Source organism: Macrobrachium rosenbergii, chromosome 4, assembly GCF_040412425.1.
Source record: "Macrobrachium rosenbergii isolate ZJJX-2024 chromosome 4, ASM4041242v1, whole genome shotgun sequence".
NCBI classification, from domain to species: Eukaryota; Metazoa; Arthropoda; class Malacostraca; order Decapoda; family Palaemonidae; genus Macrobrachium; species Macrobrachium rosenbergii.
The window spans coordinates 41201599-41222175 of NC_089744.1; the positions used below are offsets into that span (position 1 = coordinate 41201599).

Here is a 20577-nt window from a genome sequence, read left to right on the forward strand (position 1 = left end):
GCCATTTCCCCTTTAGCCAGTGAAGTGAGATTTCCTACCGTCAATCAAAACAACATATCTCCATCGGCAAATGAAGCTGAATTTCCCCAAGCATAAATGGGGTAATATTTTCTCCAATTCATTTTCTCCCCTTGAAAACAGGACGACATTTCTAGATCAGTAAATGAAGTGACATTTCTCCACTCACAATGAGATGACATATTTCCAATTGCCGTGGAAAGGTTCCTTTATTAGCAAAAGAGAAATTTCTCTACTTGGAAATAGGACATTTATTGTTTAATAAATGACGTAAGATTTCTCTGCACACAAATGGCAAGACATTTGTCTCTTAACAAATTAAGTGAAAATTTAATTTCTCCACATGTAGATACGAGATCCTGTCCCATTAAAAAGGCGTAGTTAAATTTTTCCAGATGTAAATGGGATGACAGTTCTCCAATAGTAATGGAAGTGGCATTTCTCCATTAACAAATGACAAGTGTTCTGTTAACAGAGATAAATTTGTAGTGTGTGTCCCTATCAGCAAGGTAAGTAGTTTTCCCTCAATTTGTAAAATGAGTAATGTTTCTCCATTAGCGCCGGGGGTGCTTATTTTACTCCAGTTTCCGTCAGTGATTTTCCTGTTTTCTGGGATAATTCCAATCAGGAAGTTTACACCCACGCCCGATGACGTCACGCAATGAAGCTTGAGAGTTCTGCCAAAATTTTGCATTGGAGAAAACTCCATTTCCCTCTGTTTCTGAAGCGAAATTGTCCTGTGTCGTCAAGTATCATCGAAGTCATAAACTTCAGACCACCGTACGCGGTGAAATTTACTAGTGAAAGCTTTATATTTAGATGTAAACTGGAACTTCTCATATGATAAGGAAAAACAGAGCGAATGAAATTAATAGGAAAGTATGGGTATAATAATTAAAGAAAAAGTGATCTGGTTAAATCCGCTTCATTATTTGTCAGGTTGTTCGGCGCGTGATGATATTATCCCTTACGCCCGTGCTATTAATAAGTTTGCCAGAGGGCGTTTGCATAGGGAACAAACAGAATTAGTATTTGAAAAAATTCAATAGAATAATGATTAACTTTAAATCCCTGCGTCTGAGATACACTAATGAAATCGTATGAGAAGGGAGATACAAAGAGTGTAGTATATTTTACATATGAACAGTATAAACTTGGCGGAATTTAGAAAATCCTTAGTATACGATGCAGAAATCGTATACTAAGTACAAATCGTCACAAGAATCCGGGCCAGGGGGTCTTATTTACTTCGACCTGCTTTCTACGACTCATGAGGGCATTTGTCAAGAGGATCGCAGATTCATCTGGCGCTATCTGGTACTACATTGATCGTCGATGGGATAGGCCAGGAGTGAACACCCCGCTGACCTCAAGTGGTGATGGTTTAGTGAGGTGTATTTTGAGTTTCTGTGCATATCGTTCATTGATTTTTCAAACAGTGACATAGAACGTGCCGATTAAGATCCCCTTGAGGACCCTGATAAAGAAACGTTGAGAGCTCAGGAGTCTATTTGGACTAGTGGGGCAAATGATAATGACAATGAGTAAAGAACATAAAGAGTAAAATCATGCCATATCGTTTACTACTTTACACGAGAGCATCTAAAACCCATGCAGAATAATCTCTATACATACACACATCAACATCGGTACTTACACTGGCTATTTTCTTCGCCTGATCGTTGGATATTGCCCCAACTTTAAAGAGGGCGCCTGCCTTGTAGAACTTGGACTGATATAATTCGTAAAGAACGGATCCACGCAACCGAGATATTCCTGAGGGAAATCGTTAAATAAATAAATAAATAAATAAGTGAGGAGTGATAGAAAAGAATGTAAAATATATACATTTTTTCTTTACATTTTTACAAATGTACACACACACACATTATATATATATATATATATATATATATATATATATATATATATATATATATATATATATATATATATATATATATATATATATATATATATATATATATATATATATATATATATATATATATTAATCAGTAAGCTACAAACGTCCTTTAATATCCAATTCGCTCTACCTCGGAAATAATATATCTTCATATATGTTACCTTACTGATTGAATATGACTCACGGTGATGTGATGATAAAAGTCATATATATATATATATATATATATATATGTGTGTGTGTGTGTGTGTGTGTGTGTGTGTGTGTGTGTGTGTGTATGTATATAAACACTAAGTCTTTCACTAGTTTCTGAAACCTAACTTCACTATCCCCAATTAATATTGTATTATCTGCAAACATCGGCCATTCCAAACGCTATTCGTGAACGTTCTCTAGTCCTGCAATTTTGCATCTACATCTAATGTCTTATTCTTTGACTTTTCACATCATTTCCTCCTTACGGATATTAAAGGGCCAAAGAGACATAACTCTCCCTTATCTAGGAACCACTTTTACCCCCAAACCCGTCACCCTCATCGGCAAATTCTAATACATGTTTCATTCTCGTCAGAAATTGTCGATATATCACATCACATCCAGTTCTTTCATTTTTTGCACATACTTTTCACCCATTTGTTTCCTAATAAATAGCTGATCCAGACACCCTACTTTTTATCTAAACTCACATTCCTCTTCCCCTTTTTTAAATATTTTGTCCTTTGATTTAGTTTCTCAGTTTAAAACTACTACGTACTTTGCCCAGCATACTAAGAAAATTTATGTTCCTAGATTTCTTACAGTCACCCTTATCCTCTGTACTCCCACTTTTCTTTTGGAACTTTTCCCTCATCCAGCCACTCCTTCCACACCCTGGTCAGCTATTCACTCACGCTCTTACCACAATACTGCAGCATCTCATTTTTAGTTGCATAACATTCTGGCAAACTTTTATTCTTAAGCATCTTCACTGCATTCCTTACAGCTTCAAAAGTCACTTCCACAAGCATTCTCAAATTTACACTAACCCCTTCCACTCTTGCAGCAATCACAAATGCGTCTCATCTGTCCTCCTCTTGTGTACCTGTACATGATCTTTTCTTCTGTTATGGGATTTCACTTCAAAACCCTCCATTTTTCCTACACTACACCTCTCATTCCCTTTTGACATTCCTTAACGTCTTTGTTCCCTCTTCCTACTCTCCTGTATCAAAAAATTAAAAATTCATATTTACTCCCGGACCCTCTGACAATATTATCCTTCTCTTTCGGGATTTAAACTGCCGACCACCGAAACAACAGGTCAACGTTTCATCCAGTCAATAACATAGAATGATTTTATCTGCTAATAGTGTTTGTCAAAATCCTTGAATTTAGGTGCTCCTCACATACTTCTTCCATTTTAATATCACTACTCTTGTCCCATATTCCATCCATCCCTTTATTGCTGTTCTTTACTTTGTCTCCAATTAAAATTTTTATCAATTTCCATTTTTTCATCAGGAAACATTCTAGCCATATCTCTTTTAACCATAGTATTTACTGACTGCCACTTTCATCTGCTTTGTACAAACACGAACTCCAGCAAACTCTTTTCCTGTCACTTTCTCTTTCTCGTACACGCGTGTAAAATCTTTGGAAACCATGTATTTCAAACACTCAAGACCCTTTTCAAATACATCTCCTCAAGGGCCTCTTCCTTCTTGTTTACTCCGGGAACGACTTACCTACCAAGTACCCAATCCTTTCTTCTGTCATTGACCTTTACTTTTAAATCACCTAGCAAAACCACTCCTTTCTTTCACCAAACTGAGCCAAACATGGATTTACACTTCCTAAAAAATTATCTCTCAGTCTTATTCTTTTCCATTTCTGGACCACACACATATATATAGACTAACGCAATTTTTTCTCATTCCTTAGATTAACACATTTGAATTCTATCACAGTAAGTGCAGACATTCAGCCAACTCTCTTAAACATACCTAAAATACAAGCACATTAAGAACTGCAAGACTAGATAAAAATTTTCTCTTCATATATATATATATATATATATATATATATATATATATATATATATATATATATATATATATATATATATATATATATATATATATAAACATCAGAATATATTATAAATTCATGGATATATATATATATATATATATATATATATATATATATATATATATATATATATATATAGAAATCATCAACACACAATCACGTGTGGAACAGAAATAAATTTCTGACTACGTCAGGATATCAGGTGGAAAGCAAGGGCGATGTTATGGGCCATACAAGTCTAAAAGAAGTTATGGCCCAGTGGGTAACGCCCTTGCTTTCCACCTGAGAGACCTGGGTTCGATCCTGACGTGAGTATATATATATATATATATATGTATATGTATATGTATATATATATATATATATATATATATATATATATATATATATATATATATATATATATATATATATATATATATATATATATATATATATATATATATATATATATATATCCATGAATTTATAATATATTCTGATGTTTTATGGCCCCCACATCATTTAGCCAGTGAGGTTTTAATGTTCTTATACAGGATTCTCGATTAACATTAAATTATTATTCGTTCCTTATGGAGAGAGAGAGAGAGAGAGAGAGAGAGAGAGAGAGAGAGAGAGAGAGAGAGCACCACTTTCCCATACCTGGTAGTAAAAGATCTGCCACATTCAACACCTGTTGACAAAGTTCCTCCTTTCTGGCCAGCTGGATAGGAGTGAGATTCTCCAGTTCGTACCCTTCCTCTGAACCGTACAAGTTCAGCAACACATATTTAATCTGTGAAAAAATAATACTTTCTCTGTTGATTACATCCTCAGTTTTACATATAAGTTTTTGAGGCTTTAAAATTTATTTTAAAGACTTTCACACGTTAAGATACTCTTTCTAGTATGCTCTGTTCTTCTTTTAACAGACAAAATAAATATGAGTTGGAAAGAGAATTGAGAACACGAAGCTTAACTTATGACAGTTAGAGAGCAAATGTACCAAAGACAAATGTAAGTTCTCATTACGGTAGTGTTATGAATGTCAGGATCTAAAACTCGTTTTATTCTTACTAAATTATTAGGAACTTCAATTTTTTTTAAGTTATTATTTTAATGTCTCTTAGACAAAGAATATAACTAAATTGTGATTGCTATGAATGAAGGTAAATCTTAGCAAACGTGACAGTCATTGCTACTTAATCTGACTTTCACCAAAAAGTTGGATGGACATGTGAAAAATTTGATAGATAAGTGTAAAGTGTAGTTACTGTGGTATACTTCCTGGGTTGGTCAAGATATAAGTAAAATTGTTGCCAAGTAGTTCTACCACATTACACGTTTTTCATCCAGTTGTATTCATTGAAGCTATTGGGACCAGTACGTTAATTGTAAGCCATTAGCAAAACTTACATTGAGCAGAATAGCGTGATCTGAGTGGAAAGTATCTCTCCATTTCTCAAGGAATGCTTCACATAAATCCACTGTCGGTGCTGCCTCTAGCTCCTCTGCCTCTTCTGCCACCACGCTGGTTATTCTGTCTGGGTAGTCGTCTGTGGTGGTATCTCCACATGAGAGACATTTCCAGATGGATGATGGAGAAAGAGGGTCTTGTGGAACAATGTAGGGCTCAATTTCAGGCTCCTCTGATGGTCCTCCTTGGCTTCTTCCAGGTCCCATACCCCTCATAGGACCACCACGACCTCTACCACGGCCCCTGCCTGGTGGGCCTGACTGGTTCTTCTTGATCTGTTCTGCACGCTTTTTCGCGCAATCTGAACATTTTAGTGCTGATGTAAAAGTTCTCAGCTCTGTGGGGTCAACACAACGAACGCAGTGGCAGGTGAAGTATTTGGATGAACGGAGATGTTCCAGTCTTGCTGATGTTGTTGTTAGAGGATCTGTGTAACATGATGTAAGGTGATCCCCTCTCTTGATGGGGATAGCTGCTCTCACCACCAGATTGAGATCTGCATCAAAAGTACGGTGAGTGTTGGCAATACAATCATGCTCCAGCAAAGAGGCCTGGGAAAATACACCTAAAATGCTAGAATCAGGCAATCGAATCTCAAATGCATTTGTGTCTATGATGCCCAAAATTTTTTGAATGAGCGCAGCATCAAAGTCCTCCATTCTCAAGCGGTTGTGAATGATATCTACAACTGTTTGCTGTGTTATTGCTGCAACAGCAGTTCCATCACGCTTGTCAGAATGGCTCTCAAGAGCTAACAGCTTGTTCCATACCATTGGGTTCTCATCTCGGAGGCGCATGATTCTTAATGGAGTGATGCACTCATACATGCTGTTAATTTCCCCAAACACAGAAACTTTTACAGCAGCACCTGATTCTATTACTGAGTTACACTCGGCTTTATGGTCCTCTGATTTTTCACACTGAGAATCACACATTGGAAAACCACAGCCTTTGCACTGGTAACTGCCATCCACAGGGCGATAACACCCCAGGCACACTGGTTCTGTAATCATCTTGGGTCCCAAGAGTAGAGGAGGATCCTGAATCAATAATTCCCCAGGGGTGATATCTCTGGTAGCAACCATGAAACGCCCTAGATCATCTGAACTGGCAACACGCCATGGACGACATTTAGGCTTATGTTTTACCCATCCTTCCAGTTGGTGATCTCGAGCACAGAACCCTGCTTGCCAGCATCCACCACATACAATTGTGGCTGGTTTCTTACATTCAAGGCAATTCAAGGTCTTCGGTTGCTCTGATTCACCTGTGGAATGGCCATTAACGCACGAGAGAGAAGCAGATTGCACTGCAATCTGCAGAGGCACGGCTGCTGGCACATCGGAATGACTTTCTCCAGGCATCTGTGAAAAAATAAATGAAAGACCATGGTAAACTTCTCGAAGCAAACAAACCAAAGACTATCATGTTCAGTTCAGTAATGGATTCACAAGTTCTGTCAAGGTTAATGCACAGAGTGTTTTAGGCAGTAAGCAATAGGGTCAGAACTACCGATTTCACTTTCATCTAATTGAGCAATGTCACCAAATCTCCAACGTGTGCAAAAAGAACGCCTTCTACCTAATATTTTTATTTATGGGATAATAATGAGAGAAGTTGTGGAAAGTACTAGTAGATGTAGGAGCAAAAATGTGGATATGGAAAGGGCCCATAAAATGAGCATGAAGACGATATTTCAGGCAACAGTGATTATTGGTGATAACAGTAAGAAACTGCAGAAAGGAGTGAAGGAGCTTAAAACATGACATTGATTGTTGCATTGTTTTTCTCCGGCGTCACTCCTCATCAGGAGAGACTACTTATTAAGGAAAAATTAATGAACTTAATATATCAAAATATAACTGTATTAGCAATCCTTCACTAGATAAATATTTGAAGGGGGCTCATTTCCATAACGAACCAATCGCTTACACCAAACTTCTTAAGGAACTTTTTGGAAAGAGACCCACTTCAGTAATACAGCAACGATTGATTTAGTACAAGGTTGAGGCATTAACTCTCGAGTCCCTTAAACACATTTTGTTAATCTGCCACGAACTGACGTCGCTGTAACTCGCCCTCTGAGAGCGAGGTGCCAAAATCTGTGACGTAAATAAACTGCCCATAACCACTTTTTTTTCGGCGTGCTGCCCAAGGAACGCCTACACAAGTGATCACTCACACAGGCACTCTTCAGAGGCACGCACACGCAACACACATACACACGCCCGTCCATGTATTTATGGACTACCAAGGGAAGAGGGGCAAGCTTCCCTTCTCAGAACGTCAACAAAAGTGTTTTGTGGATAAGAGTCCGACTTTTAACTGCGCCAGCTTTGCCGGTCAGTCTTCCGCCTCGTAGAGGGAGTTACGATTTTCATGGCTGATTCAATGTCTTCCTGATTTTTTTTTAGAACTTTTCCATTCTATAGTCACAGCAACCTTAATTTTCCAATCACAACGCGCGCGTGTGCACAGACACACACACACACACATATATATAAATATATATATACATATATATATATATATATATATATATATATATATATATATATATATATATATATATATATATATATATATATATATATATATATATATATATATATATATATACTATCAATTTAATATTCTATTCTATTTTAACATAACGACAGACGAAGGATAATGTGTATATCGACGAGGTGGGACCGGATTAAATATCTAAAGAACAGTGTTTAATAACGTGACCGTTGGCGGAACAATTAAAACATAGATAGCTCTGTGTGTTATTTTTTGCCATCGAAACCTCTCTTCACAAGGAGGAACACAAATATTTTACCATTGATAATATTCAACACCTTAAATACTCTCTCTCTCTCTCTCTCTCTCTCTCTCTCTCTCTCTATAATGAAAATGTTAAAGAACACCGCATTTATGGTCACTTCATGGAAACCTTAACTGGTTTGTTGAATAACTTTTGTGTACCTTGAACCCTCTTCTGCTCATATGTAAAAAAGAATGATTTTAATTGACGTATCAGTATTGGAAAACCTCCAATGCAAGTCCACAGAGTACTACTTATTTGTGATAAAGCGACCAGTCGATTTCCTACATAAAGCATCACCGAGGCTCGCGAGTTGTTTATAACGGAGAAACCGAGATAGGGTTAATTGGGTCATTGCCGGTGGATACAAACTCGCTACTTGAAGAGAAAGGTCAGAGAAAGAATACGATGCCGAAAATAGATTTTTGGTATACAATATCTGAAATAATTTGCCATTGTGATTTTACCTTATTAAAGTTCGTTTTATGTAGATGGAAATTTCCAAAGAAATTACCTTCAAGAAAACGATCGGCTTTGCTTCCCGACCACGAAGCCACTGAAAGACAAGATCATCTCTGTGGGACAAAATATGCCACAACCATCTCAGAGTCTTTTTAAGCCACGTGGTGTAAACTTCACTGCACCTTAAACTGACGATAGTGTTTCTGACAAGGATGAGAATCGTAAATACACCCAACGCGGAAAATATCTACGTAAACAAGGTTCTGAAACCTCGCAATCTCACACTAGGGTTTATTTTCATAATTCATTTCACACTAGACTTCTACTTCCTCTTAATACGTCAGTTTTTACACAAAACGTCTTGTGGCAGACAACTCATATGTTCACGGGATGGTGTATTTCTGTCAGTAATGTCTTACGCCAACGCCAGGCATGCGGCTAACTCATTCCTTTGTTCCACTTACTGTATAGACTGCCGTTACTTGGACGTATGAAATAAAGGGAGCCGTTTGCGGCATTCGTGAGATGCCGCCAGCATCGTTAACTGGCTGAAGCATTCTCTCTCTCTCTCTCTCTTGCACACACACACATATATACATATACATATATATATATAGTATATATATATATATATATATATATATATATATATATATATATATATATATACTTTGATCTTGTTTTTGTCTGAAATTTTCAAATGAAATGTTTTCTAACAATACGCCAAACTAGCTTCATTTTTACCTGTATGATATATTTTCAAGTTCCATGTAATCTCAGTTCTATTACATATAACCCACCTGCTTTTTACTCACTCTCTCTCTCTCTCTCTCTCTCTCTCTCTCTCTCTCTCTCTCTCTCTCTCTCTCTCTCTTTTTTTGTGTTTTGTCATCGTCTCTCAGCATACTTTTCAAATCCTGTATTCTGTATAGTATTCATCCAAATAATAAGATCAACCATGTATTTTTATCCATAGTCGTATTTTTTTTCAGTTTTATAGGCTTTAAAGCCTGCGGTAGTTTACCGTGTTTGTATTCCTCTGTAAAGAAACACAGTTTCTTCGTGAGGTACGGCTTTGCATATTATTTGATCTCTTTTTATTCTAAATAATTTATACACTAACCATTACATCTTCTGTGTGGCTACTTAAGTAATGTCCGTGCGGTGCAGGTCAAAATAAATGCATTACTTATGCTCTCACTTATCCTGGTTAGTTTGCTTTAAGCAATGAAGACATTTATGAGGACGAAAAATCCTAATCTGACTATATTTTCACGTTTTTGTAGTCCTGCTGATAGCAATGGACTCCTAAAACGTTTCTGCGTTGTGCACAATAAAATTAACAGGTATGATCTTTAGTCCTTTTGTTGTCTTGTTCATTATACACACACACACACATATATATATATATATATATATATATATATATATATATATATATATATATATATATATATATATATATTTTATATATATATATCATATATATATATATATACATATAAATATATATATAATATGTGTGTGTAAGTGTTGGCGTGTGCGCGTGAGTGTGCATTGCCATATGTATATATGTGTATCTGCATATCAGCCTGTCTGACAGCAAAATTAATGCCAGATAATTTTTAATTTTCAGTTTCAGTGGCCTGCAATGCAATTAACAGGGCAAAATTGCCATTGTTACTAAAACTGATGAAATCACAATTCCATGTGTTGCTTTAAAATCATGCTTTAAAACCTTTTCAGAATGACCATTATGTTTTAAAACTATCATTAAAGCTCATATTGCACGGTAATCGTATTGCTCTCATTTACGTAAACAAGACGCGTGACTTTAAAAAGAAAATTGAATAATGGATGGGTTTTAAACTGAATTTGCTTACAGTGGATAAGGAGAAAAATGCCGTCAATCTAATTTAAACTAAAGGTACACGCCCTTAATCGACGTTTATAAGTTGCAAAATAAACCAGTGTAACACGGAGCTATATTTGAAGACCTGGGTGCGTTCACCGCAAGGGACTTCAATCTTATAAAAATCGGACTCGAACTCATTTCTGGGTACAGAACGTGGCTCTTTGACTTAAGACAGTACTTGGAAGTGGAGGTGACAATTCAAAAGTGAATTTATAAGTATTGTCAGTGTAAAGAATAAATTTTCGAAATATATTTTATCACAATACCTTGGGAATTACAACTCTACTAAAGGATTTTTCAATATTTTCTGAAAAATGATATACATCAAATTAAAGGATTATTATCAAAAGCTGAAAACAAAAATTCAAAAATAAAGACATAAAATGAACAGATGTCATTCCAAGAAGACACACCTGGGGCGAACTACACAGAGAAATTCTATGACGTCATGGTTCGAATCGTAAGATCTCCGACGGATCAAACGAACGGGTCGCAAATTCCTGAGATGGATGCTGATATGCACCAGCCCCGGTTTCTTTTGCCATGTTCCTAGGTTAGGTTAAGTTAGGTTGGGTTAGGTTAGATTAAATTAGTACCTTGGAAGTAATTTGGGCGTGGGAAACACAATGAGATTATTTTCAAGAAAATTCTATGGGTAATTTTTAAGGATATGGCGTCCCACTTTTGTTCAGGGAAAGGTCCCGGAACTCGGTTACATCTCGGGTAAATGCGAACGGGTCTGACAGGAGCTTCTTAATTAAGAAACCAAACAGTGTTCAACAGGGAACTTGCGGAGGAATTCACTACTCGTCCATTTCAAGATTGCCTAATTTGTGTAGGAGGAAATACTAAAACACTTTTAACTCTCTTTCCTAAAGACATAGTAGCCTGCTGAAACGTAAATTCCGAAAAATGCGTTGTTGCTGCTGCGTTATTTTAATTTAACAGTGTTGTTTAGGGTACGTTAAATACGTCTACTTTCCACTAACGTACTCTTCTTTTACGTGGGCTCTCTTTATATATATAATCACATACTTTTATATATATATATGTATATATATGTGTGTGTGTGCATGCAGATACACACACACACACACACACACACACACACATATATATATATATATATATATATATATATATATATATATATATATATATATATATATATATGTGTGTGTGTGTGTGTGTGTGTGTGTGTGTGTGTTTGTTTGTTAATATTGATTTGTTCTTAGAGTTAACTATTACAATTTTTTTTCACGTGTGTTCAATCTGATTTTTAAATCCTGATTTTCAGTGATTGTCTATAGCTGTATTCAACTAGATTTTTTTCATCTACATAATCTGTTGCTAGGAAAGTTCTGTTTTATTACCAGAACTTAGGGAAGAACCTTCCGTTCCAAATGCTCAGTGTGATACCTTCAAATAATCAAGTGTATGAGCGCGTGCGCACACACAGACACACACAGACACACACATACACACGTACAAAGAGAATACCACAATTATCATCAAATAATTCCTGTCTTACTGATGCCCTGGGATTTTTTTATTTGTCACAGAGGCTCCCAGATTAACAGGTTTAATGGCATTTAATAGATGTGTTTGAAATAATAAACGTTCAGTCAACTGATCACATTTCCCAAAGAGAGAAGAAAAATAATCTGCCAAAAGATCAAGCGTATAGAAGTTCCATTATCCCAACCGGGGAGGATAAACAATTTACCAAAGATTAAAGTGTGGGAGTTACAGTGCTTCCTGGTGAGGGAGAAAGAAGATATCTTTTAATATTCTCCAGTCAAGGACAAACATTTAGACATTCAAAGAAATGCATTGGCCAAAATTAGAAAGACTGAAAGAAAGACGAACAGACTGGGCACGGGTATTGCCAAGGGCAACAGCTCAAGCTTCAGGGAATGCGGAAATTGTCTTAAAAACTCAAATCTTTAAAGAAATAAAGCCATATCTGATTTTTATTGTAATGATTCCACCAGTAACTGTATTCCTCTCTGTGACACGGGTTCAAATTATTGTCAAAGGTTTCCAGATGAAAACGTATTTAAATGTGTTAGCAAATCGAGGAGCATTTCGCTGTGAGAATTAAGCAAACCGAGGAGCATTTCGCTGTGAAAATAACCTACCTGAATCGTTCGACTCACGTGAACACTTTGTGATCTCTTGATGAGAAGCGAACGTCTTAATCACTTAGCTACTTGCATATATATATATATATATATATATATATATATATATATATATATATATATATATATATATATATATATATATATATATATATATATATATATATATATATATATATATATATATATATATATATATATATATATATATAGGCTATGTATATATACATAACCATTTGCAACATTTCTACAATATGTTGTTAGCAAGAACTATTTTTAAACACCCAAAGATAAAATCGTGCATCAGGTAATTGGAACAACTTTATTTATTCTAACATGTTCTGTTTTCCCACCCTGCTGTTTATTTTCGGGTGTAGTCGATGGAACTGAGGGCATGTAAGAATAAACAATTCGTATGTGATGCTAGGTTCGAATCATGGAGATGTTATCCACATACTAGTACCGCGTAGTTTGGTGTATCGCCACCAGGGCGGCGCTGTCTGCAGCCACAGACCTGTAGATGATGTTGAAAGCCCGCGAACCGCTTAAGTTGAACAATTTCTTAGTGTATGTGGATTACATCGTTCATTATCTTCGTAATGGTAGTATGTTGTGTAGCTTATAATTGCAGAAATGGGAACAAGAATTCTTCAAGAGAAAATGGGATAACATTTCACAGGTAAGTAAAGCATGCTGAATTTTATTTACCCATTATTTTGTGTCAGAAATCTGGTAGTATGCAGACGGTGTAATGGCTTACTTACTGTGTCCCAGGGGGGTTGGGATGTCCAACGGCAGAAGCACCTCGACCAGGTAAGGGCACTGTGACCTGGTTAAGGTTAGGTAAAGGTAGGTTTGGTTAGATCTCAGTCCCTCAGAAATGCCTGCCACAGCTAATGGTAGCCTAAAACTTTGGACCATAGCCTAGGCTAGATTGCTTGGCCTCGCTGGCTGCGTTGGCTGCCGGTTGTGCATTATGTCAACAAGTGCTGTCTGTCAACATGTCTTATATGGTCAGCATAGTTATGGGGAGTAGTGATTTCAGTTTTGAAATGAGAACTTCATTAATCTTGCATAGACTATATCGTATGATGTAAAGTAAAAAGTTATTGTTCGTTGTTAAAAATGCTAAGTAGTAATTAGGTCTATAAGCCTTTAGGTAACTGATTTTATCAACAGGTCTCGTTTACATGTTATAGAGATGCATAAAGCCACTCGCTGTATTTTGTAACCATTCAAAATTCTTTATAGTTAATGGGCTTGTAGGATACTGCCTATGCCAACAATTTTTCAGCTTTAGAATGGTTTAGCAAAATGCATTTTGTCAAAAGTAGATTCTTCCTGTAGGGGGTTAGTGCCGTCAGTGTACCTCATGCGGTGAGCTGCAGGCATTACTTAAGGCTCTTTGCAGCATCTCTTCGGCCCCTAGCCGCAACCTCTTTCTTTCCTTTTACTGTACCTCCTTTCATATTCTCTTTCTTCCATCTTACTTTCTGCCCTCTCTTATCAGTCGATATATAGTGCACCAGTGAGGTTTTCCTCTTGTTACACCTTTCAAACCTTTTACTGTCAGTTTCCGTTTCAGCGCTGAATGACCTTATAGGTCACAGCGCTTGGCCTTTGGCTTGAATATGGCCAAAATTCTATATTCAGTTCAATTCAATTTAATTCAAACGTGGATTCTCAATGAAATTCTGAGACATCAAAATAAGTATGAAAACAACCCGTAGAAAACAACTATCGATTCAAAGTAAGGTAGTTGTTTCTTAAGTGTGTAACAAAAATTGGTTCAATTTATGTTTTCATCAAACAATATGTCTCGTAGATTGGTGATAGCAAACACCTGAACCTTGGTAGCCTAGGCTGCACCTAATCCCTCAAACTACTCATTAGGGAAAATGCTATATTATTTAAACCTGATTTTAGGTACATTTTTATTCCGAATATATGTGAAGATGACCTCTATGGTAAAATTGATCGAATCCTCATGCCAATGAAAAAATAGCCTTTAAGAATGGTAACAACAAATAAAAGAATCTTGGCTAAACAATCGGTAAGCCTATGACCATTGATTCGGCAAATATTTTTATTTTGTCCGTTTTTTAGAATGATTTTTATTCCAGATAAATCAAAATTACTTTCATATGGTAGTCCTTATCAATATATCCTCATTACGTATATATCATTGCAGACATAAAATAGAAAGAAATGACTTTGTTTGCTTTCTCTGTCGTTGGTTTATATGCAAGATGTTGAGCATTGCGGGAAAAAATTCCATTTTGCTAAACGTGTTTTCAAACCGTTCGCTAAACAATATTACTGGAAATACCTAAATAGCTAAACAATCTAAACAAAATGGACTTTGTTGAACGAATGTAATATTGCCTCAGTGCTTTTCCACTACACTACACTACACAGTTGTACTGCGTAACTCCCCACTCCAGAGATCACACGCTCGGCAGGGAGATGCCACACCATGTATTAACTCCATGACTAATTTCTTTTTCTCCTACTGTATATGTTATATATATATATATATATATATATATATATATATATATATATATCATTACAGAGATATATAGAGAAATAGACCATCAGTCAATAAGAGAGAGATGGAGACCATGTGTGTCAATAATATATATATATATATATACTGTATATATATATATATATATATATATATATATATATATATATATATATATATATATATATATATATGTGTGTGTGTGTGTGTGTGTGTGTGTGTGTGTGTGTGTGTGTGTGTGTGTGTGTGTAAACTTAGTCGCAAGGATTACATTCTGCCTTTCTCATAGGCAGTACTCGCTGAGCATCATGGCAGCTTACAACCCTCCCCACCCCACCCTCCTAATTTAGCTGTACTGTTCACCGAGTAAATAAAAGAAAAATAATTCATTGGACTTCTTACATCCTTAGCTTGTTATGAAATTAATCGGTCCCATTCATTATACAAAACTATATTCATCTTTAGTGAATTTCGCGGGATATTTTCGGGTAATTCAGGCTCAAAAGTTTATTATTTACAGAGTATAAATAAGCTAGCTGTTTTTCAATGAAAAATTTGATTAAAATGCTGTGGAAAAGCTCATGTAGGAAAAGTTTAGAGAAATTTTACAAAACTCACAGATTCATATCCTAACTATGCGCTTTTAAACTAAGACCTCTTCTTTCAAAGATCAAACAAAGTTATCGCTGAACTCGAAAATATCAAAATTTTAAAACACTGCGAATATAAAATATGAAAGTAATTTATTTTAATAAGAATATTTTCATTGAATTTTCACCAGTATTAAATACTAAGTAAAAAAAATCATGAGACCATTCTGGTTGAACATAATTTGGGAGCCGAGGTGGCAGACTCATCGGTTTAAAAAGAAAATACTAAGAAATAAAACAAAAAAGTAATTTTGTCGAGGTCATTCTCTGAGAGAGAAAATGGTGAGGTGATAGAGATATTACAAGATTTGTAACGCGATCTTTTCATAAAACTTAGGAGTGATAAAGCAGTAAATGAAAAATAAGAAAACCTTTTGGAAGTTCATTTTCATTAAACATGAAAATGATGGAAAACCTGCATTGTTCACCTCAGAATTTGGACTGTTCGAACATTTTGTCTATGAATAGAAAGAAAATCTACTAATTATGCGAGAGTATGGACCTCAAGCGTCAAGCGCCGTTTTTCTTAAGAATATGCGTACGTTTTTCGTTTGTACCGATGAAGTGAGGCTGTGACTACTACTGTTGCTACTGCCATCGCCATTGTCACTTGACAACACAGTAAGACCATGAGGGGAGAAACAAAGTGCCAAAGATCCATCTATGTCACTACAGCTCACCATCACGCTCGCCCCCATCCCAGCATAAAACTGCCGAAATTATGATGTTTCCCTTAAGCTGAAAATGTGTTACTGTGGACTTATCAGAATTGTTTTAGCAGTTCTAAAATGTTCTCTAGCTATTATCATGATGATCATTCAAAATGTGTTTTGAATAAATGAGCATATGGAGCGACCATATGTGAAGAGAAGGCTAATATGATAGATCTGAAATAAATATGAATGAAATTATACAGCAGTTAGGAACAATGAAAAAAAATTAAAGGTATGGCCCCTTCCAATGCCATTTCACTTTCCGCAATGACTCATTTGGATGAGAGATCCTGAAAAGTTTGCTAGAAAGGAACATAGCACAAAACAAGAGCATCCAGACACAACAAACCTCAGCCAAGTCTGAATAATCCCATATAGCCCCCTCCGCCCTACACCCCAACTCCCGACAGGGTCCCCTATCAAAATCCGGATCTCCAAAATCGGATCACTTATTTCTAGTCACGAGGCCCTTCACCTTTGTTAAAGTTTCCGTAAAATCCAAGACGATTTTTTAATTTTTGCGTAATTCAGCTAAGACTCGACACAAACAACCAAACAAACAAACCAAACGGAAAACACAACTACGTCCTACTTGCTACAGATGTTTATCACCTTTGCATATCACGAAGAAAAACCGTCGTCAGACATTTTATTAAACTTCATTTTACATTATTCTAAAGTTCAGTGTTTTATGTCCTTATTATCATTATTGTTAAAATCCTACTTTTCATTAGGTCCTCATGAAATTTGACAGGCAAGTAGTCATGGTCCCCTGATTATTTCATACAAATTATTGACGTTGACAGACTCTCAAGATCATTAGGTCTAAAAAATCATGAAAACCCGTTTGCCAAAATCCTGTAAAGTTAATGACAAAAAAGATATTTTCATTCCCAAGGAATTCCCAGTTATATGCCAATCCAAGGATTTGCTGCATCTTCAATATGGGGGGATAACGAAACTGTTGTAAAATCCAATTTCCCACGTTTTCAGAGAAACCATAAAATGGGAAGTAAAACTGTTTATACCGTCCACCGATGTTTATTCCTGCGCTGTTCTGAAAAGAATAACGGAAGCTGATCTGAACGAAGCTAGAAAAATTCGTGAAACTGTAAATGTGACATGAGCCTCAGAAATAAAGGCTGAATTCTGTGTGATATCGTTGAAGACTTCCAGCTATCGTTGCATTCAGAAGCCATGACCTTTGAAATGCTTGGAATATTCTCTAGTAAGGCAAAGTTTGCTAACTGTAATGGGAAACTACATAGGTCTCTATATTATTATTGTTATTACTTTGAAACAAGGCTAAAATTCTGTCAACTGTAAAAGGAAGCTTTCACAGACTAAATTTACCGCATGTGAAAGTAGGTGGAAAGTAGAGCAAATATAATGCGATTAAATAAAGATAATCAACGCTCGGATAGATTCATATATACATAAAATATATAAGAAAACATAACACTTGAAAGTGGTGCGACTTAATTTTTTAAAACTTCAAGTATCACTATCAATATTACCAGGAATACCGCACTAAAGTTTTAGTGCATATGGAATGAAGGATTTCTAGTGCTGGGCAATGATATCTTGTCTTAACATTAATATTCAACTAATTCAGACCCACCGATACTAATAATGCAAGCATACCATTTTATGGCAAAATAACTGTAATCCAAGTTGGGGGGAAACTCAGTTTAGGCTTAGAATTTGAGGGGTATGTATACGTGTGTGTAGAAGGGGGTGGGAGAGGGATGTTGGAAGGGGAACTGAGTACACCATACAGCGTCTGCCAAGACAGCAACCGGGTTTCGGACTTAAAATTAGAGGCTCACAGACTGGCGTAGATTCATGCTGTACCTCAAGCCGACACCGTATTTGAGGAGTTTTGTGAAATTCAGGATTAAAATGCTCAACACTCATTGTAGTTTCGAAGAATCACTGGTATATTTTTTCTTGTTCTTATTAGTAGTCGTAAAAAGCAGAGTAGAAAGTGAATAGGGAAAAACAATAAAATTTTGCGTTGATATTTTAAGGCTTTTTCTGCAGCACTGATGTCAATAGCTTATAATATATATATATATATATATATATATATATATATATATATATATATATATATATATATATATGATATATATATATATATATATATATATATATATATATATATATATATATATATATATATATATTGTATATATATATAATTATATATATGTGTGTGTGTGCGTGCATGTGTATTTACGCGTATATATACACTTGCACATTTCCAAAAGAATGAGAGCCAATTTTGAGTGTTCCATTTAGAGCCAAGTTTCAGTTGTTTACTAGATCTAAAGTATTTCAATAAAGAACAATAATAGTATTAATGGAGAACATGATTGTTTTAAAGGGCCTTATAAGGAAATGGATGAAAAATTAAAAACAAATAAGATACAGATAACCATGTAAAAACTGCGAAAATAAATGACAGGACACGGAAAATTTCGTAGTAGTGAAAGGAAATATTTCACTAACGTTTCTGTAAGCTTAGACTAGCTTAACACTCGGAAACATATGCAAATAATTATGCCGTTAATTACTGGTAATTTCTATAGTTTGAAAAATCTTGCGTCTCCTGAACCAGTTCTCTCGGTTAGCCAAAATGACAAACTCACTGCCTCATGGAACCGGTACACCGAAGATGAAAGACACACTAGATCTTCAGTGACAACAGCAACATACCTCAAAATTAAATAAAAAAAATTCTGGCACAATGAACCTTTTTTATGATATCCAGTAAGCAAATTTGAAAATACAATACAGATTTCCTCTCCTCAAGCACCGACAAAGTTTATCACTGCCTTTCACCTGGGTATATAAAGCTGTTGAAAGTCCGGGCTCCAACAATATACTGCATGGCACTTCTCTTGGCACTTGCCTTTGGCTCTCCACGCACGTACACACTTACTCACTCTGCCCACGTCTCGCTTTTTCTCCCCCGTAACGCGCACACCTACGATGCGTGTGAGAGTATATCTGTCACTTCGTCTATTAGCAGATGTACTTGGCTCTTTTTGTTACCTTACAAAGATTATGTCACTTTATATGTTATGTGACGGTCGGTCTTCAGAGTTCTGCAGTTAATACTCTTTGTTTCTTAACCATAATTTTATCTCTCTCTCTCTCTCCTCCTCAGTATCTGTCTGTCTATGTAACTATCTATCTATGTCACTATATATATGTGTGTGTTTATTTACACATTCTTCTACGTTTCTCTTCCCTTTGTATTTCACACAACTGAACACGTGTTCTTACACAGGGAAACGTCACCACTTTTAAGTATTCATTTATGTATGTGATTTCTAAGTAATCCTAACAGATAATTCCGATCACTTGCTTCCGCTCAGAGTTATAGCAAAAGATTCTTGAAGATGACATTGAGGGATGAAGGTATTTCAGCGGGGAATGACACTGAACTTTTTCTTGTGGCTCATTTGTCAAGTCAATCATTTTTTTTTCTTTTCTTTTACTAAGCTACGACTCAATACTTTTCGTTTTTGACTGATTTACGAATCATCGTTTTTTCTCTGTCAACTTTTTAATTAAGATTCAACCATCCGAGTTTCTTTTTCTCTAGACAGGACACAACAACTAACGAGAACCAGATTCCAAGTCACAGGAATATTTCCAGGAACCTGGTCACCTCCTTGGCTATTTCTATTAATAGTCATTGGCTTCGCCCCCTCGGTTTGATAGCCAGGCCCTCACTTCATACTTTATTTTGGGTGGATGGTTGCTTGGTGGGCACACAGATGAACGCTTTCTTGTGCAATTACGACAGCCAACGTTGCATCGGGTGAGTATGATTAGGTTTAACTAAAATTAACAAAGTGCTTCACTCTCA

The 20577-nt window shown here is 35.8% G+C and overlaps 2 protein-coding genes across 8 annotated transcripts in view; one reads left to right on the plus strand and one right to left on the minus strand.

The window, feature by feature from the left end:
- The window catches only part of LOC136833145 (uncharacterized), a 23214-nt gene extending 3527 nt beyond the window's left edge, over positions 1-19687 (minus strand). The window contains exons 1-5 of one of the 5 annotated variants that reach the window (XM_067094845.1): positions 19542-19605; positions 13566-13630; positions 5411-6835; positions 4658-4790; positions 1676-1794 (exon numbers count right to left, since the gene is read on the minus strand). In XM_067094845.1, the coding sequence (XP_066950946.1) occupies positions 1676-1794; positions 4658-4790; positions 5411-6835; positions 13566-13630; positions 19542-19590 (1791 nt within the window). In that variant the 5' untranslated portion in view covers positions 19591-19605. Of the gene's footprint in view, positions 1-1675; positions 1795-4657; positions 4791-5410; positions 6836-13565; positions 13631-19452 lie in introns of all 5 variants that reach the window. The other 4 variants (XM_067094852.1, XM_067094879.1, XM_067094860.1 and 1 more) reach the window with 4 other exon arrangements.
- Positions 13265-20577, plus strand: part of Balat (Beta-alanine transporter) — a 299782-nt gene continuing 292469 nt past the window's right edge. The window contains exons 1-2 of one of the 3 annotated variants that reach the window (XM_067094756.1): positions 13265-13480; positions 20315-20529. The gene's annotated coding sequence lies outside the window, so the exon portion shown is untranslated. The remainder of the gene's footprint in view (positions 13481-20314; positions 20530-20577) is intronic. The other 2 variants (XM_067094760.1, XM_067094766.1) reach the window with 2 other exon arrangements.